This window comes from Xiphias gladius, chromosome 1, assembly GCF_016859285.1.
Source record: "Xiphias gladius isolate SHS-SW01 ecotype Sanya breed wild chromosome 1, ASM1685928v1, whole genome shotgun sequence".
NCBI lineage: Eukaryota > Metazoa > Chordata > Actinopteri > Istiophoriformes > Xiphiidae > Xiphias > Xiphias gladius.
In genome coordinates, this window is record NC_053400.1 from 33,618,470 (window position 1) to 33,644,132 (window position 25,663).

Here is a 25,663-nt window from a genome sequence, read left to right on the forward strand (position 1 = left end):
CGATAAATTCTCTGCATATTTAACAACACTTGTTTAACTTCACCGAAGAAAGGTTCTGAAGATCAGACTTTTACTCGTGCTGAATTGTTCCACGATGATACGGTAGAAAAACGGTTTGAGTTCTTCTCCCACCGCTGCCTCTGTCTCTCCAAACAGTGACATCACTGTGACACCGAAACCGGGCTCCTCCCACCACAGGTAACTGATAAAGACTAAGAAGAGCGGCTCCTGCCACCGCCCATTTCTGTGTGTCTGTGTGTGTGTGTGTGTGTGTGTGTGTGTGTGTGTGTGTCTGTCTGTGTCTGTTTCTGTGTCTGTTTCTGTGTGTGCGTGTGTGTGTGTGTGTGTGTGTGTGTGTGTGTGTATTTGTGCTGCGGATTTACAACTCTGCTCAGCTGGTTTTCCTCAGCCCTGCTAAATTACAGCAGCAAACAAACAGAATTAGACACACACACACACACACACACACACACACACACACACACTGAAAAGTACTGAGGAGAGATGACGGCCAGCAGCACACGTCACTTTGCTCGAATGCTGCCGAACTGGACGGCAGCATCTCAAATGCAAAATGTGCATGAATGAAATCAACTGCACGTCACAAGTGGCCTGTTCTCATTACCCACAGTCTTTCACAGTTCAGTCCCCTGAGGCTGCAAGTCACAGAAAAGACCAGACATAGAAGGAATGTGCGACCCTTTCCCCATTTTAATGTAAAGTAATATTCAGTAGATCATTAGGACACATAGTCCTGTGGCTGCAAAATGCTGTACGATATCATTTACATTTCAACCATCTTTAGGTCTCACTGGCGGCCAGTCTCCCCACTACGCCGTCCTTAGACACCAGGTCCGTTTTTTCCGGAGCAGCTCACCTCTCTAAAGCTTGCATTTATTGTAAATTGCCTTTTAGCCGTAAAACAGGAGGCAGGTGGCTCCAAGCTCCTCCTGTCCACACGTCGAAGTATCATTGGGCAAGACACTAAACCCCAAACCCCGACTGTCAGATCGAGCACCTTGCATGGTACGTTGCTGCCATCGGAGCGTGAGTCTGTGTGAATGGGGTAATGAGATGCAAAGGCCAAGGTGCTTTGGATTAAAGCACCGTATAAATGCGGTCCATTAGCAGCCCAGAACACGCCACGTGCCCTTCCGGCTGTTCTTTTCTAAATTGTTTCCGTAGCCGTTAGCTTCTGGAAGCTGAGCCGGCCGAGCCTCTGCTAAGTGACACAGCAGCAGCTAATTACTGAACTTAAAAATTGTCAATTTATTGCTGTTTTATTCTCTTATGAAAACACGTGTGTTATATTTAACTCCATCCATACATCTATTAGCTAAACTGCTCATGAGGGGCGTCGGGGGGCCGGAGCCAATCCCAGCTGACGTCGAGTGAGAGATGGGGTCCAACCTGGACAGGTCGACAGTCTATCACAGGGCCGACATACAGTATACAGACAGGAAACCAGTAACTCTCACATTCACATCTACGGGCAGTTCAGAGTCGCCAGTTCACCTGCGTGTCTTTGGACTGTGGGAGGAAGCCGGAGTACCTGGGGGGGAACATGCAAACTCCACACAGAAAGGCCCCGGATCCAGAACCTTCGTACTGTGAGGCAACAGTGCCCATTATATTTACCTTCTTTCTTTTTAAATTTAAAGTTATATTCACTTTCTTATATTTACCTTTTTTTGTGTAATTACTGTGCTCTTTTATACCTGCATTTGAGCGCCCTCCCCCTGAAAAGCATTTGTCCACCTGGCTGTGGACTTCATGTGCTTTGAGTGCCCCCTTGTGGCTGTTTTCCCAATTGGTATGTTAGTGACATGTTACTGCAGAGTCTGTGTCCCGTACAGTATTTGTTATGCTTATACACTGCATCTTATCGTGTCATTATTGAACCCTGAAAGTTTTATTTATCTTAGAATACCCAAACAAATCTACCAGTGCGGTAAAATTATTTCATCATATTTCCAACATAAATCAACCTGTAGCCTTCTCATGCCATCATGGATATAAATAAGTGATAACAAGGGTCTTTGCCAGTTTGTCTTTATACCAGAAGTTCCACCATGTTTCTTTTTATTCTAATTATTATTTTGACTTGAGTTCCATCAGAGCCTGCTACAAATCCACTGGCCCTCCAAAAAACTGCCCAAAGTTGAACTCACTCGCTGAGATGTTGGTGAAGATATAAACGGAGGGGCACAACCAGCCTCCAGAGAGCTGAGGGAGTCGGTCGGGCTGCTGGGTGTCAGTACTAGATGACTTTGTACATTTTCATCCTGCGGGAAGTCGTGAATGTGACTGTGCAGTCTTGCATTTCACTGTCGGGGAAATTGGTTCGGTACGGTATAAAAAGCTGCAGTGGAGCGTGGACTCAGCACAAGGTAGACTTGACACTTGCGCCCTCAAGTGGTAGCAGGCCGAGCTGCACAGCATTGTATCACCGTGCTTCTTCCTTGCATTCACCGTTTGCTGTTCACACGGTGTAGTAGCGCTGTTGTGTGTATTTACACAACGGATAGCCTTGTGTTTAATGGTAAATTACCAGCATCTACTGGCATTCAGTAGATGCTCCTCTGCCTAAGTTTGTCAAAGGACCCATTCACCTAAAACTGCAGATAAACATTTTCTCACTGACTTGATACGAAGCCGTGCAGATAGTTGTAGGTTTATTTGCTGCCACCCCAACTCAGTCGAGACAAATGTGTTTTTGGTTTTTTGTGTTGACAGCATTGAAAAATCCCAATTCAAAAATTCAGCAGCAGTGTTTCCTTTTTTTTTTCCCCAGAAAGTGTCCCCGTTACTGTGGTTAATCCACGGAGAATACTGTAAACAGTTTTTCATATTTGATCAGTAGAAAGCAGTTTCACTTAGAACTAGTGAGAACAGGTTCTGTGGATTGTCCAGAGTAACCGGGAACGTTGTTTCTGATATGACATGATGCAGCTGATTTCTGTTAAATGTCATTTTTCACTGCTGTGAGCACCACAAATTAAATTCCATTCACCTCCTCTGTATTGGGGCAGTGCATTTTCTAAGAATATTTCCTACCCGTCTACAATGTAGCCTCACTCTGTGTTTTGAATCAGTAGTGTTGTAACAATGACTTTGGTTGAAAGAAAAAAACTTAACTAATGCATTTGTAGAAAAAACCCATTGAACCCAATGTTTGTGAACTTACCAGACTTGAAGTTGGCATTGGTTTATGAAGTTGCAGTTTGGCGTAAATATTTCCAAATTCTATATGGTGTTTTTAAACCTGCTGACTTTTTTGGCCACTAGGGGGCAGCAGAACCAAGCTGTCAACACAACATTGACAGATCATCACCTTCTAAGTTGATATGTTGAACTTGACAGCAAACAGTTGCTCGTGTACACATCCAGCAGTCACAGAGCAACATGACCCTTCATCTGGATCTGGTCTTTGTGTCACACTGATGAATCCAAGTCCAGTATTCTCCCCCTTTTAGCTCTGGTTCTGGTCTCCACCAGCTCCTGAGGGAAACATCTGGCTCTTCAGCTGCTGAACGCTCCACTGTGTTCACCAAAACCCAAGGTTTCTCAGCAGAATGTTGCCCAGACCATCACTCTGCTTCCGCCGGCTTGCCTTCCTCCTATAGTGTGTCCTGGTGCCATCTCATCCTCTGGAATATGACCCACATTTTAGGTTGATATGTTGAACTTGTTAGCAAACAGTTGTGTATTTTCACATCCAGCAGTTAACAGTCCAAAAAAGTCCAGTATTTCCCCCCTTTTAGCTCTGGTTGTGGTCTCCACCAGCTCCTGAGGGAAACATCTGGCTCTTCAGCCGCTGAACGCTCCACTGTGTTCACCAGCTGGTCTCTGCCTGGGTCCGTCTGCTGTTTGCTGCTGAGCAGGTGGTGGACAGTGGCTTTTTACAGCTGTTTCTTTAAAAACATCTGCCTGCAGCGGCCAAAAACGAAGCTATGAGAGCGGTGAGAGTGAACCAGAGCAGTAAAGTTCTGGTCCAGACAGATGAACTCTGACTCACTAAAAAAACTGGTAAGAGCTGAGTTTGCTGTCTGTTCTCTGTGTAGGTTCAGAGACAGCTACCTATATCTCATACACATTTTTTTATTTTTATCACTAAATATATTGTCATAAAAAAAAATATGATATCAGCCACTTTTTTTTTTTTTTTTTAAAATTTATTACAACACATTTTTTTTTTTTCCTTTCTTTGTATTACATCATTCATTATCACTACCATTGTGCACATAACTATACTATATATCAACAAAAAAAAAAACTTTGAAAAAAACATTTGTATTCAAAAAAGTCAACACACAGAAAATTTTAACAAAAATGACGTCATTTCCAGCTTTTCAACTTCTTTTTAACTTGTTTACTTCATCATCTGTATGAAACAAATCAGTTGCTGTTGGATCGATTTTTCCATATTTAAACATGTCATATAAAAAGTCAGTTACATCAGCATCTAAGTTTCTTATTCATTGACATTTATCAAATACACTTTACAAGATAAAAACGTCCAGCTTGTACCAGTCAGAAATAAAACAGTAAAAATGTTCTGTTTGACATGGCCTGTGTACTTCAACATCATCTTCAGCAGCATCATTATCTTATCTTTATCTCTTAAAACGAAACCCACAGAACACAGTAAGTCAGAGACAACAAAACTATTTCCAGATTATTACCTTCTTTGTTATTCAACACATCATCTGTCTAATCACAACGTAATCATTTACAACACGTGAAAGGAAGCCACAGTATCTGCGCACGAAGCAGAAAGTCATTTGCATCGACATGCATACATTTCAACTAACGCTGATTCATTTAATCTTGTTATTTACTGTAGCACACAGTAATTACTTTTTCATTGTAACAAGTCATATTAGTATCAAGTTAGTTTAATAAACATCTTAAAAGAAGAAAACAAACAAGGAAAAAAAATGTTAATTATCTGTAAGTCGAATGATCTGTTTTGTGGTTTCAACTTCTTTGTGGTTTGTTCAACTTAACATCATCTGTGTAAAAAAACAAAGAAACAAAGCAAGTCAGCACCAAGTCATTTGTATTAATATTTGTTCTTCACAGACTGGTATCAAATACAAATCATTTTTAAAAACTGTTGAAGTTAAAACCAAGCTGATATATCCAATATAAGACATCTAAAAAAAAAAGAAATATTACAAAACATGATCTCTTTTTTCGTGTGGTACTTGTAGTACATCATCGTCACTGACACCATTAGCATCATAATTGTTGCCCACCAGTCATTAGACATGTGGGCATGTCTTGCATGTTTGAATGCTGCTTTCTTTAAAGATATTTGTCAGAACTGTACGTTGTTCACTTTATGTTGAAGGCATCTTTTAAACCTTTCAGTGCTTGCTCCTTTGTGATTCTCCCCCAGGCCTCTGGAACATCAGCTGGCTTGGCTTCGTATTCTCGAGCAAATCTATCATTGTACTGTACCAGGATGTACTTCCAGTAGTCAGATGCTTCTATGGTCGGATCCGGAGGAATGTTCCAGTCTGGATAGTACGTGGTGTAGTCCTTGTAAGGATGCCACTCCCTTTTAGTAACTTTGTTTCTGAATGCATGATCACTGTGCACATCAGTGGTACACAGTGTTTCAACCAGCTTGCAGTTGTCATCATGAATGAAATTAGCAAGACCTTGTGGCCGATGAATAGCTGCATGATGTTGCTTGTGTTCTTTGCCTCCGGCCTCACAAGGAACTTTACAAAATGGACATTGCTTTCCACAGCCAAACACCCTCTTGAAAAGCTCATCCTGTGGTTTTATTGGAAGCTTGTTCAGAGTCTCCGTGATGTCTTCAGAGTTTGAGAATTCCTCCTCAAGTTGTTCTTTTAGGCCTTTTATTGAGATCTTGAGGCTGTTGATGAACGGGTGACATGTGCTTTGGATTTGAAACAAGGTGCTTTTTTCAGCCTCCACTGAGATTGAGATGTCTTTAATCAAATGCCTGCGCATGTTGCTAATGAGCTCTGTGATGCTTTCCTTGTTATCTGGCAGCAGAGCGCCATCCTTCTCTTTTGTGGCCTCTTTTATTGCCTCCATGATTTTGTGAATTATGACCTGCAGATTCCTATTCTTTATTTTGCACAGAGTCTTGTCCTCTGAAATCTTCTGCAGAATGCGCTGAAATATCCAATCCTTAACATATATTTCATAGTTGCGAATGTACTTGACAAAACTTTTAAAGTTTTCCTCTTGCAGCAACTCTTTCTGAATGTTGTACTGGAAGAATAAGCGAGAACTATACTCTGCTGAATGGCAGCTTGTCAAAATTTCATCCACAATGTCTACTCCCAAAGATCTACAGATGTACTGTTTCACCGCAGGTTTGATACAAAGCTGGACAAAATCACTTGCTTTGCGTTGGCAGTGATCTCTCTTTTTGTACAGATCAAGAAAGTCTGACAAGTACTGAGTCTTCTTTTTCTCCAGATGACGTTTGGGATCCATATTTACTGATGTGTTTTCCTGCATTTTAAGAAATTCCCTTGAGGCAATGCCACATATGTGAAGTTTCAGGTCAATCTCAAACTCGCTTTGCCACTGCTCCAAACTTCCTTGAAGCGAACTGTCTATTTTTTCCAGGAGTTCTATTGTAAATCCATCATTGTAATCTGTATTTGTCTTTGCTTTATCAAGCACAAACTGTGTACAAGACTCAATGATACTCTCTGCTAACCTCTGCAAGTCTGTTTTTTTGTCATTTTTGCTGTCAAATTGATGTTCACTTTTGACCTCAAAAGAAACCTTACCTATTATTTGTAGGCTTCCACTGTCATGCGTATCCTGATCGATAACTCCAGTCCACATCTTTTCAAATGTCTTTGTCAGTTGTTCATCAGACAACGTGCAGTGATTACAGTCTCTCAGGAGATTCGTCACCCAAAGTTCGATGTCACTTTGGCATTTAGTCTGAATTTCTTGAACTTGTTTTCTAAACTCAAGGGGAAAATCCAGTTCATTGTTCAGAAAATATTTGATTTCATCTGCAAGATTGTTGATACTTTGAAAAACATCTTTGATGTAGGTCTCGATCAGATTTATTTGTCTGTCTTTCCTTCTGTAGTAGTCATCAAGTTTTTCCTTCATTTTTCTCTCTTGTTCTTCAATTTTTTCCGAAGCCTCTAATTTTTTTGACGCAACCAGTCTTTCCCAAGTGTGTATGTCGGACTCAGAGTGCATATGCAAAATTTCTAACACTGCTTCTGTCTGCCAAGAGAGAATCTCTCTTCTGAACTCCCATTCCCACTGCGTGAACTCTTTGCACAGGTTGTTGAAGGCATGAGCCACAAGAGTATTTCTGAAACTAAAGATGAAGTTCTCGTATTTCACTGCTCTCCAGAGACTTCTCATCCATTCCAGAAACTCTGGGATCTGTGAGACTTCATTGCGTCTGTCACTTCTTACTGTGTCCAAAAGATTTTTCTTGAAATCTGCTACTGCTTCACTGTAACCTGTGTTCACCGGTGCCATTGGTGGGGTCCCATGCCAGAGTCCTGGGATGTTCCAGTTGTTTTTATCCATGTCATAGTCCAGCACATCTGTGAATGCTTTAATAGAAGGCTGCCTTTCCATTTGGGCTGCAATTTGAGTCATTTCATTGAGTTGGTCCAAGAGATGTTTTTTTTCGGTCATGATCTTTGTATGAGCCGAAACTCCAGCAACATTTTGATGTACAAAATGACAAACTGGCTTTTTATCAGTTTTCTTCATTCTCAATAATGTGTAAATAGCAATTTGCAGGACATCTTTCATTTCTGTTGAGTTCTCCATTGCGATGTTGATAATGGTGACATCGCTTAAGCCAATGACAAGGGTGGCAAGCTGATTGTCGTGCTCGTAACTGTCCTCTAGTTGTGCCAAATCAGGAGACTTTAGACCCTCTGTGTCAATGAGAACTATAAAGTCAAAGTTAAAGTCACTTTGCATATCCTCACTAACTTTGAGGAAGAGCATGAAAGCTCCTCTCGTGCATCTGCCGCTGCTGACAGGGAACTGCACACCAAACATGGTGTTGAGGAGCGTTGACTTCCCGGTGCTTTGAACACCCAAGACAGTCAGTACCAACAATCTGCTGTTCCCTCCAACCTTCTTGTGAAGCTCCATCAGCACATCTGTAACCCACCTCTCTGGGATGTTGGAAGCATCTCCATCCAAGAGCTCTAAAGGATATCCATCCAACAGCAGTTCAGCAGCCAAACCAGGGAGATGAGACATGTCATTAGCAGCTTTTGTTGAGCTGATAATGGAGAACTCATAGATCAGTCCCATCTCTCTCATGTAATGCTCTATTCCTAAAGAGCTATCCAGCAGTGCTTGATCCAACTCTGCTATGAGTTTCACGTCTTTCTTCTTGCATTGCTCTTTGAATTTGTTACGCAGCTCAGACACTTTTGTTCTTGAGTGAGCATTAAGCTTGAGTTTCATCCACTTAAGAAAAACATCCCTTTTCTCTTTGTCATATTTGGACAAGTGCTCGATATAACCCGTCATAGCTGTGGATGGTTTGCGTTCACTTTGCTCATTCCTAATTTTTTGTTGCTCTTCCCGTAGCTGACTTGTTTTTTCTTCTAGTCCTAGGCCGCCAGCTTTTTTCAACCTAAATTCTTCCATTTCCAAATGTGATAACCTTTTCCAGTTCTCTCCTTGCAGTGGAAGTTGCAGCAACTTGTAGTCTTGTATGGTCTGCTCACCAATTTTTTTCACAAACTCCTCAACTGCTTCTTTTTGGTCATTTTCTATCCACTCATCCACAGACAAACCCTGTTCAACAGCCTTGTCAACCATAGTTTCGATGTTCATTGTGGTTGTTTCAACTGTTAGCAATGTCCTGATGGCTGCACAAATTTTCTTAGAAAATTCTGCAACATTTAACCTTGAGTCTTTGGTTTTCACATTGCTGTTTGGTAAATCTAATTCATCCAACAATGTCTTCACAGACATCATATCCTCTCTAGTATTCCCCTTATTAACAACAACACAGAGTTTGGATTTCACATCTTGTAGAGAAGCCAGAATTCTGTGCTCATTTTCTTCAACTTTGTCCAGGAATACAAAGGTAGCAGTTGATACTTGAAAAAGAAAGTTGAATTGAGTGAGTGACGCACAAATGTCTCCTCGCAAATTCGCGAAGGCAACTGGCTCTGGAAATATGTCCAGATTTTCAGTACCACAGGGAAGGAACCAGCAAACCTCCACTAGTCCATTTGCAATTTCTCTTTTAACTGCTCCTCCTTCCACATCTCTGTGTATGAAGATATTGCGATTCTGTTGCCCACTGCTCAGCACATGATTCAAAAGCTGGGACTTTGATAAACTACAGTTTTTCAGCCTGACAAAGGAATAGAACGGTATATTTGCTTGGACAATGTTGTCTTCAACAAACCCTCTTGATTCGGACAAACCATGCGGACACCACTCTTTGACAATGTCTCTCAGGGCCCACAGCAGCAGGGTACACTGACTCTTATTGCCATGGGGCAACAGCAGTGGGAGAGAAAACTGGCACATCGACATCTTGAGGGCCATTTCCTGTTGTAAGAAGCTGTCAGCACAAAGGAAGAGAGCTACTACGATGTCGAGAGGGTTAACCTTATTATCCCCTGCAGAGTCATCTGCAGCATAAAGGTCTAGGTCAAGGAGATCATCGTTTTCCTCATGACTGATTGATAATTGTGCACAGCTCCTGCATTCAGCATTGACTTCAAATAGTTTTCTTAGAAAACACCATGGTATTATCTCCACTGATTCAACAGCTTCTTCATATATGCTGCTTTTGTTGATCTCCAAGAGAGACCGAAGAGTGAGCTTGTTGGGATAAAATTTCTCCAGTCCAATTTTAGAGAGGAAGTTCAGCGGGGCTGTCAAAGAGAAGATCATTTTTAGAAATGGAAAAAGGCAGGCCTCTCGGTTTTCTATGTGTGTGGTTGTGTGTGTGTGTGTGTGTGTGTGTGAGTGTGTGTTTGTGTCATGCACACAGTGTAAATTTTTTCTAAAAATTCCTTTCTAATATTCTATTCTTAGCATTTTGTAGATGCGAAGATCTCAAAAGGATTCAGGTGCTTTTTATCCCCCTGTGATGTAACTATGCATCAAATCAATGGTCATTATACTCATTACATTTAGTGACTCACTACTGTCATTGAAAATGACCATCAGCACTGCACTGACTATTCAAATATTGTGTGACCTAATATTCTTCATGAGACCTGGTTGGTTGGAAATCGTTTCTTTTATTTGTGAACAAAGGCCCTAGTGACAGGTTTCATTGGAGTAGTTACAATGCAAACTGTGGAGTGTTGTTACTATTTATTCTGTGAGATGATACAGCAAAGTAAATATAAGTTATTTTTCTTCTGTGTGTGAGGTTGTTAAATGTCCCTATCAATGTTAAAACCACACCTAAATACAGCATTAAATATAAAGAATTTGTGTAGGTGTGTACCTACAGTTTTTCCACTTGTGCTTGCAACCCTAACTACGCTGTTTCCCGCCCCCTCCTGCCTTTGGACACACCACATGTGGTGGATTTCGGTCTGACTGCACCATTACTGTAACGGTCAGGCTCATGCCAACACCGGTGGCTGCTGCTGCAAGTCCCTCCACCACCCTAACCTCCTCCGTATACGGTATTTCGTGCTGTTGATTTAACTCAGATTCACATTCATGTATGTGTTTATCAAGAGGAATTATCCCCCCGCAGCAGAATCAACATCGCTGCTTGGATTCATTGAGTGCTTCCTAAAACATCAGAGCCTTTTCTGCCAAATCTAACTATAAGACCGTTTGCTGCAATGGTCACTTAATGGAGACGAGTGTCTCTGACTGAATTGTAGATAACTTGCATGCGTGTGTACCTGCAGGCTCTTGTCCTTCCTTGTCTGCTGTCGACGAGGTCTGACTTTTCTCTTCATTTGTCTGCTCTTCAGAACCTGGAGACACAAATGGATTTGGTTTTAGATTTAATAGAACCAGTACCGTTAAAAACACATACTTTGCAATCCATGTGTCACTGAAAAAACTGCCTAAATCTTTAATCTGTTAACTGGATACAGTTAGGCTCAACTTCAGCCCCCAAAGGATCTCAGTTCTCAGGATGTCAAGATTTTCCTGTGATGTTACTATGCATCAAATGAATGGTCATTATACTCGTTATGTTTAGTGACTCATTACTGTCACTGAAAATGACCATCAGCACTGTACTGACTTATGCAAATATTGTGTGACCTAATATTCTTCATGAGACCTGGTTGGTTGGAAATAACCAAAAAAAACAAAACAAAAACTATTAACAGTTTTCATTGGAATAGTTACAATTAAAACTGGTTTTTAACAACAAACTTTGCCATTTGAAAACTTTAAATGTCGTTTTTCAATGCTATGAGCCCCACGAACAATAGCAACACCAATTTACAGATGTACTATACTATAGAAAGTGGCTTCAAAACGCATTCAGGCCCCTTCAAAGTGACAAAGTGAAAACATGTTTTTAGGTATTTTTGCCAATTTATTAAGAATCAAAAATCTTAAATCTCTCATTTGCGAAAGTATTCAGACCCTGTGGCACTGCAAATTGTGTGGTCAGGTGCATCTTCTTTGCTTTTATTTTCCTTGAGATGCGTCTAGAACTTGATTGGAGTCCACCTGTGGCAAACTGAATTGACACACCTGTGTATATAAGGTCCCACAATTCACACACTGCACGTAAGGACAAATACTAAGGAACCAAGGAACTCCCTGTAGACCTCTGCAATAAAACTGTGGCGAGGCACAGATCAGGGTGAAGGTATAAAACTATTTCTAAAGCTCTGATTGCTCTCAGGAGCACAGGGGCCTCAGTAATTGTGAAATGGAAGAAGTTTAGAGCTTCTCAAAGGCCTGCTTCTCCCAGCTCCTGCGTGCTTTCCTCTCTCTAAATAGTACCATGCAAGTATCTGTAGCAGCCCTGGAATCTCTACGGGTGGCATTTTTGTTTAATCTCTTTTCTCCTGTTTTCTAAATGAAGAGTAATAGTTTGGTATTTTTAGTTGCTTCTTGTTTTGGTAATTTTAGGCTGACCAATTTAGTTTTGTTTTGTTTGATACTTTGCTTTTAGCCCGCTCTGTGAGAAATATATACTTTGAGGGCAGTAATCCTTGTCCCTCATGGTTCTTGGCGTCTGCGAAGATGGGAGTCTGATTTTTATTTTGCATCAGGGTTTCTCGTTTGCGGGGACATAACAATATGGCACTTCTTTTTGCACTTTTAGCAGAGATCTCATTTTGGTAATTTACATTACGTCAAGATAGCAGATGAGTTTAATTATAAATTCCAAAACCCAAGGTTTCTCAGCAGAATGTTGCCCAGACCATCACTCTGCTTCCGCCGGCTTGCCTTCCTCCTATTGTGTGTCCTGGTGCCATCTCATCCTCTGGAATATGACCCACATTTTAAGTTGATATGTTGAACTTGTTAGCAAACAGTTGTGTATTTTCACATCCAGCAGTTAACAGTCCAAAAAAGTCCAGTATTCTCCCCCTTTTAGCTCTGGTTGTGGTCTCCACCAGCTCCTGAGGGAAACATCTGGCTCTTCAGCCGCTGAACGCTCCACTGTGTTCACCAGCTGGTGTCTGCCTGGGTCCGTCTGCTGTTTGCTGCTGAGCAGGTGGTGGACAGTGGCTTTTTACAGCTGTTTCTTTAAAAACATCTACCTGCAGCGGCCAAAAACGAAGCTATGAGAGCGGTGAGAGTGAACCAGAGCAGTAAAGTTCTGGTCCAGACAGATGAACTCTGAGTTGAAACTCACTGCAAAGATCTGTAAAACTGAGGGGAGCTGCTGGTTTATTCTCTGTAGGTTCATCGCTACCAGAGACACCGTTCATATCATCGCATTGTTTTAATATTGTCACTAAATATATTGTCATAAAAATACTGATATCAGCCACTTTTAAGCTTTCATTTTTAAAATGTTTATTACACAACATTTTTCCACATGATCTTTGTACACATTTCATCATTATCACTACTCATTGTGCACATAACTATACTATATATCAACTTGAAAAAAGACTTGAAAAAAACATTTGTATTCAACAAAAGTCAAACACAGAAAATTTTAACAAAAATGACGTCATTTCCAGCTTTTCAACTTCTTTGTAACTTATTTACTTCATCATCTGTCTGAAACAAATCAGTTGCTGTTGGATCGATTATTCCATATTTAAACATGTCATATAACAAAGTCAGTTACATCAGCATCTAAGTTTCTTATTCATTGACATTTATCAAATACACTTTACAAGATAAAAACGTCCAGCTTGTACCAGTCAGAAATAAAACAGTAAAAATGTTCTGTTTGACATGGCCTGTGTACTTCAACATCATCTTCAGCAGCATCATTATCTTATCTTTATCTCTTAAAACGAAACCCACAGAACACAGTAAGTCAGAGACAACAAAACTATTTCCAGATTTTTACCTTCTTTGTTATTCAACACATCATCTGTCTAATCACAACGTAATCATTTACAACACGTGAAAGGAAGCCACAGTATCTGCGCACGAAGCAGAAAGTCATTTGCATCGACATGCATAGATTTCAACTAATGCTGATTCATTTAGTCTTGTTATTTACTGTAGCACACAGTAATTACATCTCATTGTAACAGGTTACATTTTGCAAGTACGGTTAAAAAATACAGCTCTCAAAACGTAAAAAGTGAAACATATTAATAAACATCTCATCACGTGGTTATTGTACTTACTACGCCTACAAGTCATATTAGAAGAAAAACAAACAAGGAAAAAAATGTTAAGTATCTATAAGTCGAATGATCTGCTTTGTGGTTTCAACTTCTTTGTGGTTTGTTCAACTTAACATCAGCTGTGTAAAAAAACAAAGAAACAAAGCAAGTCAGCACCAAGTGATTTGTATTAATATTTGTTCTTCACAGACTGGTATCAAACTGTGAAGCTAAAATCAAGCGGACATATCCAATATAAGACATCTAAAAAAAAAAAGAAATATTACAAAACATGATCTCTTTTTTCGTGTGGTACCTATAGTACATCATCGTCACTGACACCATTAGCATCATAATTGTTGCCCACCAGTCATTAGACATGTGGGCATGTCTTGCATGTTTGAATGCTGCTTTCTTTAAAGATATTTGTCAGAACTGTATGTTGTTCACTTTATGTTGAAGGCATCTTTTAAACCTTTCAGTGCTTGCTCCTTTGTGATTCTCCTCCAGGCCTCTGGAACATCAGCTGGCTTGGCTTCGTATTCTCGAGCAAATCTATCATTGTACTGTACCAGGATGTACTTCCAGTAGTCAGATGCTTCTATGGTCGGATCCGGAGGAATGTTCCAGTCTGGATAGTACGTGGTGTAGTCCTTGTAAGGATGCCACTCCCTTTTAGTAACTTTGTTTCTGAATTCACGATCACTGTGCACATCAGTGGTACACAGTGTTTCAACCAGCTTGCAGTTGTCATCATGAATGAAATTAGCAAGACCTTGTGGCCGATGAATAGCTGCATGATGTTGCTTGTGTTCTTTGCCTCCGGCCTCACAAGGAACTTTACAAAATGGACATTGCTTTCCACAGCCAAACACCCTCTTGAAAAGCTCATCCTGTGGTTTTATTGGAAGCTTGTTCAGAGTCTCCGTGATGTCTTCAGAGTTTGAGAATTCCTCCTCAAGTTGTTCTTTTAGGCCTTTTATTGAGATCTTGAGGCTGTTGATGAACGGGTGACATGTGCTTTGGATTTGAAACAAGGTGCTTTTTTCAGCCTCCACTGAGATTGAGATGTCTTTAATCAAATGCCTGCGCATGTTGCTAATGAGCTCTGTGATGCTTTCCTTGTTATCTGGCAGCAGAGCGCCATCCTTCTCTTTTGCGGCCTCTTTTAATGCCTCCATGATTTTGTGAATTATGACCTGCAGATTCCTATTCTTTATTTTGCACAGAGTCTTGTCCTCTGAAATCTTCTGCAGAATGCGCTGAAATATCCAATCCTTAACATATATTTCATAGTTGCGAATGTACTTGACAAAACTTTTAAAGTTTTCCTTTTGCAGCAACTCTTTCTGAATGTTGTACTGGAAGAATAAGCGAGAACTATACTCTGCTGAATGGCAGCTTGTCAAAATTTCATCCACAATGTCTACTCCCAAAGATCGACAGATGTACTGTTTCACCGCAGGTTTGATACAAAGCTGGACAAAATCACTTGCTTTGCGTTGGCAGTGATCTTGGTTTTTGTATAAATCAAGAAAATCTGAAAGGTATTGAAACTTGTACCTCTCCAGCTGAGCTCGAGGGTCATTATCTGACAAGAATTTTTTGTGCATTTTGAGAAATTCCCTTGAGGCAATGCCACAAATGTGAAGTTTCAGATCAATCTCAAACTGTGTATTTGTTTTGTGTTGGTTGTAACTTTGTTTAAGGAATGTATCAATTTTTTCCAGAAGATCCTTTGTGAAAGAGTCTTGGTAGTCTCCATTTGTCTTTACTTTATCAAGTACAAACCATGTACAAGACTCAATGACACTGTCTGCAAAGCTCTGCAAATGTCCTCTCCACAGATGTTGAAACTTCTCTACAAAGGAGTCTACATGATCACTTCTAGCTTTAAATGTACCCCTACCGATTTCCTTTAGGTCTCTAATTTTCTGCAATTTCTCATTGACATTTAGATTTGAGAAATTTTTTCTCAACTGCTTCAGGACACATGCTGCAATATCTCGCTCCTTCAGGCCATACACATTTACGGTGGCTTCTGCCCACATCTTTTCAAATTCATCCGTCAGCTGTTCATCGGTCAGTGTGGACTCTTCGCAGACACCTAGGAGCTTCATGACCCGCTCTTCAATCACACCTCTGTATTCTCTCTGAACATCCTGAGCCTTTTTTGAACTAATTTTTAGTTCAAGGATGCAATCCAGTTTAGAACTCACAGAATGATGGATTTCATTTGCAAGGCTGTTGATACTGTTGAAAAAGTCAACTCTGTATCTCTCTATCAGGTTTACACGTCGGCCTTTCATTTTGTAGTAGTCGCAGAGCTTGTCTTTCATGATTTTTTCTTGGTCTGTTATTTTGTCTGACACCTCTGATTTTTTTGTTACAATCAGTGTGTTCCAAGTTCCTACTTCAGATTCATTGTCAGCGTTTAAGATTTCTAACTCTGCTTCTGTCTGCCAAGAGAGAATCTCTTTTCTGAACTCCCATTCCCATTGATTGAACTCTTTGCAGAGGTTGTCATAGGCATGAGCCACAAGAGTGTTTCTGAAACTAAAGATGAAGTTCTCGTATTTCACTGCTCTCCAGAGACTTCTCATCCATTCCAGAAACTCTGGGATCTGTGAGACTTCATTGCGTCTGTCACTTCTTACTGTGTCCAAAAGATTTTTCTTGAAATCTGCTACTGCTTCACTGTAACCTGTGTTCACCGGTGCCATTGGTGGGGTCCCATGCCAGAGTCCTGGGATGTTCCAGTTGTTTTTATCCATGTCATAGTCCAGCACATCTGTGAATGCTTTAATAGAAGGCTGCCTTTCCATTTGGGCTGCAATTTGAGTCATTTCATTGAGTTGGTCCAAGAGATGTTTTCTTTCTGTCATGTTCTTGCTATGAGCCGAAACTGCAGCAACATTTTGGTGTACAAAATGACAAACTGGCTTTTTTCCAATTTCTTTCATCCTCAAGAATGCATGAGCTGTGACTTGCAGGACGTCTTTCATTTCTGTTGAGTTCTCCATTGCGATGTTGATAATGGTGACATCGCTTAAGCCAATGACAAGGGTGGCAAGCTGATTGTCGTGCTCGTAACTGTCCTCTAGTTGTGCCAAATCAGGAGACTTTAGACCCTCTGTGTCAATGAGAACTATAAAGTCAAAGTTAAAGTCACTTTGCATATCCTCACTAACTTTGAGGAAGAGCATGAAAGCTCCTCTCGTGCATCTGCCGCTGCTGACAGGGAACTGCACACCAAACATGGTGTTGAGGAGCGTTGACTTCCCGGTGCTTTGAACACCCAAGACAGTCAGTACCAACAATCTGCTGTTCCCTCCAACCTTCTTGTGAAGCTCCATCAGCACATCTGTAACCCACCTCTCTGGGATGTTGGAAGCATCTCCATCCAAGAGCTCTAAAGGATATCCATCCAACAGCAGTTCAGCAGCCAAACCAGGGAGATGAGACATGTCATTAGCAGCTTTTGTTGAGCTGATAATGGAGAACTCATAGATCAGTCCCATCTCTCTCATGTAATGCTCTATTCCTAAAGAGCTATCCAGCAGTGCTTGATCCAACTCTGCTATGAGTTTCACGTCTTTTTTCTTGCATTGCTCTTTTAATTTGTTACGTAATACAGACAGCTTGTTCCGTGAATGTGTATTAAACTTGAGTTTCATCCACTTAAGAAAAACATCTCTTTTTTCTTTGTCACTTGTAGATAAGTACTCAGTAAAACCCTTTATTGCTTTGGTCAGTTTGTATTTTCTTTGCTCCTCCCTGATTTGTCGTTTTTCTTCCTGTAGCTGAGATTTATACTCTTCAAGGCCTGAGTCACCAGATTTCTTCAATCTACATTCTTCTTTTTCCAACTGTGATAACCTTTTCCAGTTCTCTCCTTGCATAGGAAGTTGTTGTTTCTTGTAGTGTGGTATACTTCGTACCCCAATGCCGTCCATGATCTCCTCAGCTGCTTTCTTCTGTTCATCAGTTTTGCTTTCATCCACAGACAAACCAAGTTCAACAGCTTTGTCAAGCATATTTACTATGCTCATTGTGGTTTTTACATCTAACAGGGATGTCTTGATGGTTTCACAAAGTTTCTTTGAAAATTCTGCAACATTTAACCTTGGGTCTTTGATCTTCAATCTGCTGTTTGTTAAATCTAGTTCTTCCACCAATGTCTTCACAGACATCACATCTTCGCTAATATTCCCTGCCTTGCGATTAACAACTAAAAAGAGTTTGGATTTCACATCTTGTAGAGAAGCCAGAATTCTGTGCTCATTTTCTTCAACTTTGTCCAGGAATACAAAGGTAGCAGTTGATACTTGAAAAAGAAAGTTGAATTGAGTGAGTGACGCACAAATGTCTCCTCGCAAATTCGCGAAGGCAACTGGCTCTGGAAATGTGTCAAAATTTTCTCTGCCAGAGGGAAGGAACCAGCAAACCTCCACTAGTCCATTTGCAATTTCTCTTTTAACTGCTCCTCCTTCCACATCTCTGTGTATGAAGATATTGTGATTCTGTTGCCCACTGCTCAGCACATGATTCAAAAGCTGGGACTTTGATAAACTACAGTTTTTCAGCCTGACAAAGGAATAGAACGGTATATTTGCTTGGACAATGTTGTCTTCAACAAACCCTCTTGATTCAGACAAACCATGCGGACACCACTCTTTGACAATGTCTCTCAGGGCCCACAGCAGCAGGGTACACTGACTCTTATTGCCATGGGGCAACAGCAGTGGGAGAGAAAACTGGCACATCGACATCTTGAGGGCCATTTCCTGTTGTAAGAAGCTGTCAGCACAAAGGAAGAGAGCTACTACGATGTCGAGAGGGTTAACCTTATTATCCCCTGCAGAGTCATCTGCAGTGTAAAGGTCTAGGTCAAGGAGATCATCGTTTTCCTCATGACTGATTGATAATTGTGCACAGCTCCTGCATTCAGCATTGATTTTAAACAGTTTTCTTAGAAAACACCATGGTATTTCCTCAGCTGATAAAACAGCTTCTTCATATATGCTGCTTTTGTTGATCTCCAAAAGAGACCGAAGAGTGAGCTTGTTGGGATAAAATTTCTCCAGTCCAAGTTTGGTGAGAAAGTTGGATAGGACTGTCAAAGAGAAAGAGAAGATCACTTTTAGAAATTTACAACAGGTAGCCCCCCTATTTTAATGTATGTGCACGTGTGTGTGATCTGCGGAGTTACATGCTGTAACTGTTTCTTGTTAAAGACAGGTGGGAGCAATGACTTTGCAGCTCCCTCTGAAACCTAATATTGTCATCTCTACATTACTCTTTTTGTATGCGTTAAACAAACGAGATACACTGTGTTGATTTTGGAGGGAGCCAGGCTAGCTGTTTCCCCCTGTTAACAGTTCTTATGCTAAGCTAATTGGTAGCTTTATAATTATAGAGAACACATGAAAGTGGTGTCAAGTCTGCATCATTCAAGTGAATTTCCCAAAATGCTGAGCTACTACTACTCAAGTACAAGTAAAAACTGTCACTTTTATGTAAGTAGTAGTTTACTAGTGTCTATTAAGTTGAAAATGACCCATATTATCGTGTTATTCGAATGTCTGACTCATCAAAAGCAGCTATCAAACGATGCATCCTCTACTGCAGGGGTCACAATTGCTCAGCTGAAAGATAATGGCTGAATCCAAATGTCCGGACTTCACAGCACTCGCAGACTGAAGGATTTTAAGGGTGCATTCACAGGAAGCCCGTGAGTGCTGAGGGCTGTCCAATTCCACATCTCGTGGAGGCAACACTGGGGCCTAAAGCGGACTTTATGTGGACTCCCACAGAGTCCACTTTGGGTGCAGACTTTGCTTGGAAATTTACCCATAATCCATAGTGAGAGGGATGTGAAGATGTAAAAAAGAAAAGGAAAAAAAAGAAAGAAAAAAATAATAATACTGGTAATATAATAAGTACCATATTTATTTTTCAGACATTGGTTTCATTTTTTGTGAATGAGTTTATTGATGTACTAAGTTTTCATATTGTACACACATAATTTGAACAGGCTGAATAATCTGGATTGTTATGCTGTTATTATTATTAACAATTATTATTAATAATTATAACAGTTGCTGGTATAATATAGCGACTCATGTAAAGGGAGCATTTTACTGTGCATTTTGACCATATCTGTCATGGGTGAAATGCAGCAGGCCTGCACATATCATGCATAAATTGCCAATATCAGTACTGTTACAAGCCGTTCAGAAAAAAATACTTTGAAATGAAATTTCAGTTCATCGCCGTGGAAACACGTGGTACCCACGCTCCCATCTCCCATGGTATTTTATCCACGTAGCTATCCTCCTGCGGTCCTGCGCCCTCGCAGACTTGACGCGATAACGGTGAACGCGTCGCTGTACGCATGACAAACGTCGGCGAGGGCTCCTACCTCAAGTCCAGAGGGTGGACATTTAGATTCAGCCAAATTCCTGGCTCCCACCAGCCAGCGTGCGGCAGGACTGCATCTGCTGTGTTGAGTCGCTGCTAATTCAACGTGGTTGCTTCTGCTGCTTTTGCTTCGCGCAGGTGAATAACACTGACGCTTAATTCTAAAGCAGCTACAACATGGCTGCTGGGGATCAGCAGAGTGTTCGGAAATCTCTGGCTTGACTGCATACTGCAATGCCCGCACAGCGTGCACATGCACAATACACAAACGAACTGGGGCCTCCACACTTAAAATAATGCTCCATAGTGCCACTAGTGGTCGTAAACTCCACAGGAAAATGTCAACGCCGTCAATGCCTTAGTTCTCCTTGGACAAAATGTGAAAAAAAAGGTATGGTCTGTGATTGAAAAGGTTGGTGACCGCTAATTTTCTGGCTAGATAAATCAAAATGATTTATCCAAATGATCAAATGATCTCCTCAGAGCCTGAAGTGCCATTTTCTATTATCTATGTGAATTCAACAACCTTAGACTTAATAAGAAACTATTACAAATTTTATCCTTCAAAAACTGCATTTGTATGTACACACACAAATAAAGGTTGAATGAGTAAATTTGTATGAGTATTCTAAGTGGGAGTGTACCTGTAAGCTCTCGTCCTTCTGTGTTCATTGTAGACGTGGTCTGACCTCTTCCCTTATCTCCTCTGTGTTTCAAAACCTAGAGGAAGAAATACACATTATCTCTCTACCTTCATAAAACCAAACATTGGATTTTCGGTGACTGATTGCAAACAAGCATCAGACAATCAAATCAGATCAATTAAAACACAGCACATAAAGTATCCTTAATCTCTAATAATCTGTAATCGATTGGATACAGTTACGTGTAATTTCAGAGCAAAGCACTTGACGAACTATAGGTAAGTAGCTGCGTTATATTTGGATGAAAACTCAGAACAAGTGTAATACAGTAAAATGGTTCCAGCCCATGAAGATTGACTAAAACCTACCTGACATGGGGTTGCGGGAGTCTCTGGGGCTGTCTGTGTCAGCTGTGGAATTTATACTGCACAAGAAACCATAGGCATTCGATATACTGGAACAACAGGTTTCTATGACTTGTCTTTTTCTCTCCCTCCTGAGTTTGTACAGGACAAATAAGTGAACCTGGCATGTTATAAGTAAACCCGCCTGGCTGAGTGCAACCCCCAAAAATTCTTACAGCTCTTCCACCCGTACAGTTCTGACTATAGACACTGAGATGCCATTTGGTATATCAATGTAACTGCCACTTGCAAAACGCCCCTCAGAATATGAAAAATACCATAGGGGTGAAATTTTACAAGAGATCATTTTTGTTAACTATTCAGAAAAACATTAAAGATTAAACCAAACACGAAAACTGTGGCTGATTGGACATAGCCATTATTGATAAAAATGATGATGATGAAGCATTACTGACGTACTGATGTGTTGTCAAACCGTTGAATGTGTTTCTTAATTTGCTTTGTTGACGAAGGGCTGACGTCTTCGTTTGTGTTTGTCTGAAGCTGCAGTGCATTTAGCTCTCTCCCGGGCAACAATATAGGCCTACGTATCACCAAACCTCAAATCTGTTTGAGTCTGTTTCTATGAGCGCGTCATTGCCAGCACCCTTCAGAGTGAAGAGCACAACCAACATCGGGTTGTGCTATAAAGAATGTCCTCCAGCAGGTGTAAACACCCATGCGGATCACTCTGTTTCTCAGAAATCTTTGGCGTATTTCCTCATCACTTCCGTGAATCTCAGAGGAATTCTTCTCTGTCAAGTTTCTATGACATATCTTGTCCTGGGCTAGTACAAGGACAAATATGTGAACCTGGCATGTTATCAGTAAACCCGCCTGGCTGAGTGCAACCCCAAAAAATTCTTACCGCTCAGTGGAGGTCTGACGTCGAGATGCCATTTGGCGCCTCAAGATGTGTTTTTATTCAAAAACCTTGTGAGCACACTGGGACACAGAAGGACAACAAATGTTTGTGCATTCTTCTTCTTTATGGCCAACTGGTCTGTCTGGTTTTATGTATGTTATTATAAAACAGTGTTGTGAAATACCTCACTTACAAGATCCTGGCGTAACACTGCATTTAACTAAACTCAACTGTGTTGAGCGCACACAGGTGATCCAGGGTATATACTTTGAGAGGGAGCACACTGTCCTTGTGGCATCGTCAGCAGAGATGTCGACGCAATCTGTGACGCCGTCAGTCAGTTCCCGGTCACATTAGAGCAACAGGAAGAGGGCGGCTGCACCCATCTCGGCGGCCGTCCGGTCATGTAGAAGGAGCTGGAAGGTGTAATGTGCTGCTTCAGCATTTAAGTGATGGGTGAGGCAGCAGCACGAGTCCCTGTGATGGGGTAGAAAAACTTGTCTTGCGTGTTGTCCCTCCGTCAGAGGCATCCTTTTGTTTGTGGGTTAGTTATTGCTGTAACTAAACTGTTAAACTCAGCTTTGCTCAAGTGTTCGTTCCTGGAGACTCTTTGACGTCTCCTCCACTACCGCGTATCTCAAAGGTGCGGGCTCCACTGTATTCCTTTACATTTATCCAAGCTGGAGTTAGTTTGCAGATTCAGTTTTAACTTCCAGTGCGAGGTTTAAAAAAAAAAAAATTGCAATTGTCTTTTTTTTGTCTTTCATTCTGCACATTCTTTTTTCTTTTCCTTCCAAGGTCCAAGGTCAATGTGTGTGTGTGTGTGTGTGTGTGTGTGTGTGTGTGTGTGTGTGTGTGCGTGCGCGTGTGCTGGCAATAAGCGGCTCTGTTCAGCTGATTTTGCTTTTACTTTAATCACAACAGCAAAGAAATGCAAGCGCGTACACGCATGCGCGCACAAACACACACACACACCCACACACACACACACACACACACACACACACACACACACACACACACACACACACAGCTTGGCATGAAATGTGTGTTGCAGTGGAACCACTGGATGGCAGCATCTTACAGTAAATACATTAAGTGCATGAATGAACTGAAGTGTACACCATAGTTTGTCCCCCTCTCAGATTTTAGCTGTTACTGTCATTTGTTTTAATCTACAAAAACTCAACACGTTTCACCGCAAACAAAAAAAGTGAACACACACACAATCCTCTTTCAGTTTAAAAACGATATGTTAAACACCACTTCTTTTACATGTGTAGACTTCTTATTTGCAGCTGGGTTTTTTTTTTTTAACTTTTAGTCAGGCGAAACAGAGAAATGCTTTTATTCTTACTATTTAAGGTTGAATTTTCCCAAGCGGGAGTGGTGCCCTAGGTTGCAGCTTTAATGGCTGTGTCTGCAGAGCAGAACCATGTATAGCATGTTGGCCCGGTAACTTCCGTCATTAAGGTAGGATTTGCTGCAAGGCTGCTGTATTAAACTGTGATTAGTCTTCAGTTAGGCTGTTCTCAATAACATAGAAACTGAGTGTAAATTCTAGACGGCAGCAGATATTTGTTTCCCACCTTTTATGAGTACACAAGTTAGCAGGAGGCGTAGTCAGATGGGAAATTGGACAGTGGAAGAGAAGATTTGATGTGCGCCACACAGGGTTCGCAGCATCACCACCGCATTGCTCAATGTATTGGACGACACAGCACTTTGACTCAAAAATGTGCTTCACTTGGATGTTTGACCTTCACTGGGCAGAATGATGTACAGTACTGTCCAAAAAGTCTAGGCACCAAAAGTAGAGTTGAATGCTTTTCCAAAAATAATGGCATGAATAGTTCACACGAAGTGGAGTAAAAAGAAGATAATCCATATTATAATCAGTATTTGATCAACATTTAATGTAATCAATATTTGCTTTGACCCCCCTTTGCCTTTAAACCAGCACCAGTTCTCTTCTGTACAACTGCAGGTAGGTTGTTCCAGCATCATGGGGACCCTGCCACGGTTCTTCTGTGGATTCAGTCCGTCTCAGTGTCTTCTGTCCCTTCATCTGATCCCAGACTGACTCCGTGATGCTGAGATCAGGACTCTGTAGGGGCCGGACCCTCTGCTGCCGGACCCCTTGTTCCTCTGGTCTCTGAAGACAGTTCTTTATGACTCTGGCTGTGTGTTTGGGTTCGTTGTCCTGCCGCGGGATGAATCTGGAACTGATCTGACGCCTCCTGATGGGACCGATGACGGAGAAGAATCTAAACGTCTTAAGTGCCTCCAACCTTTGCACGGTGCTTTAGAGTTTGCAGAGTTGGACACAAACATCTGCTGCTGAGGGAAAGCTTCTCTATGCTCACCTTTGTCTGTGAGAAGGATTTTGCGACAACCCCCGAAGCCAGTTGCGAACCACCATGCAACCTCTGCAAGTGTAATGTGGAAACGAGAAACCTCCAGTTCACATAGAAGGAGAGTGGACTTTTAAATGCAGTTGGAGACACCTTGTGTCTAGCAGTGAAACTTTTGAAATGAATAGTATTCATGTATTGATACATTCTGTACTTTTCAATGAGGAAGAAGGAGTCGATGTAATTATAAGACTTTTAACGGGTGTTGTTGAAAAAAACGATACCAGACACAGATGATTATTCAGTGCAGAGTACTTTCGTACAGTCCATCTTAAAAAGTGGGTATCTTATTGCTTGATGACTACAGGTTCGTAGGTCTTGATGGCCGGTGAAAAAAACAGCTGAGACAAGTTGTTCAATCCACACCGAAATTGTCTCTCACTAAAAAATATGCACTACATCGCTAAGATCTGAAGAGAATGAGAAGCAGCACAAACTGTCTCTGACAGATAAACAGGAAAACTGTGAGGCTGCATATTGTGAGTGGTGTTAGTAATTACAGTTTTTTGCCAGTTTTATTGCAGTGCTATAATCAAAACGGGCTTACAGAGCAACACTCTAAATGAGCAGTTTTATAATTGCCACTGTACTGCATGCTTCTCACTGCTTCCCCCACTTAATTACTAACAATCTGCCTCTGGAAAAGCAATTGTTAAGCTGCGGTCTAGCGAGACGCGATTAGAACAATAGACTTTGTTTTCAGTCCATTTGAGTTGTTCTGATCGATACACTAACTGCACGCCCAAACAACGGTAGCATGAAACGATAGAGAATGAGACGGGGACAGGTCACGCTTTCTGCACGACATGACAGCAGGCGCTCATATCGTAAAACTGCGTGAAAAAAAGGAGTGAGATAAGGGCACAGATGGGGAAGGTTATGAGGTTTTCTACGGGACGGTAGTTCATACATCTTGTTCTGCTGGGAAGGTCTTTCTATTGCTTTTCCTCTCTTGGTTTGTTCAAACTACAGATGTGAAAGTGACCGGAAACATGATTTGCCTCCGTGTGAAAAAAATGCAGACCATGTGAAATCAAAAACAAAACAGCACTGATGAAGACATGGCGCATTTGAAGCCTTAAGTGAACAACAGACCTTTTCATCTAAATATATTAAAGTTCCTGCCAGAATCTGAAATCTGCTGACTACAGCGGGACCA

General features: G+C 41.2%; 2 protein-coding genes across 2 annotated transcripts; both read right to left on the bottom strand.

Annotated features, from left to right (window-relative positions):
• Nucleotides 1-5,340: 5,340 nt before the first annotated feature.
• LOC120795671 (up-regulator of cell proliferation-like) lies at nt 5,341-12,178 on the bottom strand. Its single transcript, XM_040137763.1, has 3 exons — nt 12,151-12,178; nt 10,890-10,964; nt 5,341-9,893 (listed from the first exon to the last, which is right to left on the bottom strand). The coding sequence occupies exons 1-3, from the start codon at nt 12,176-12,178 to the stop codon at nt 5,341-5,343; spliced, it is 4,656 nt and encodes a 1,551-aa protein (XP_039993697.1).
• A 2,022-nt stretch (nt 12,179-14,200) lies between these two features.
• LOC120795682 (up-regulator of cell proliferation-like) lies at nt 14,201-21,860 on the bottom strand. The gene is made up of 3 exons (XM_040137775.1): nt 21,786-21,860; nt 20,822-20,897; nt 14,201-18,870 (listed from the first exon to the last, which is right to left on the bottom strand). Exons 1-3 carry the CDS (start codon nt 21,858-21,860, stop codon nt 14,201-14,203), a joined length of 4,821 nt encoding a protein of 1,606 aa, XP_039993709.1.
• Nucleotides 21,861-25,663: the final 3,803 nt, after the last annotated feature.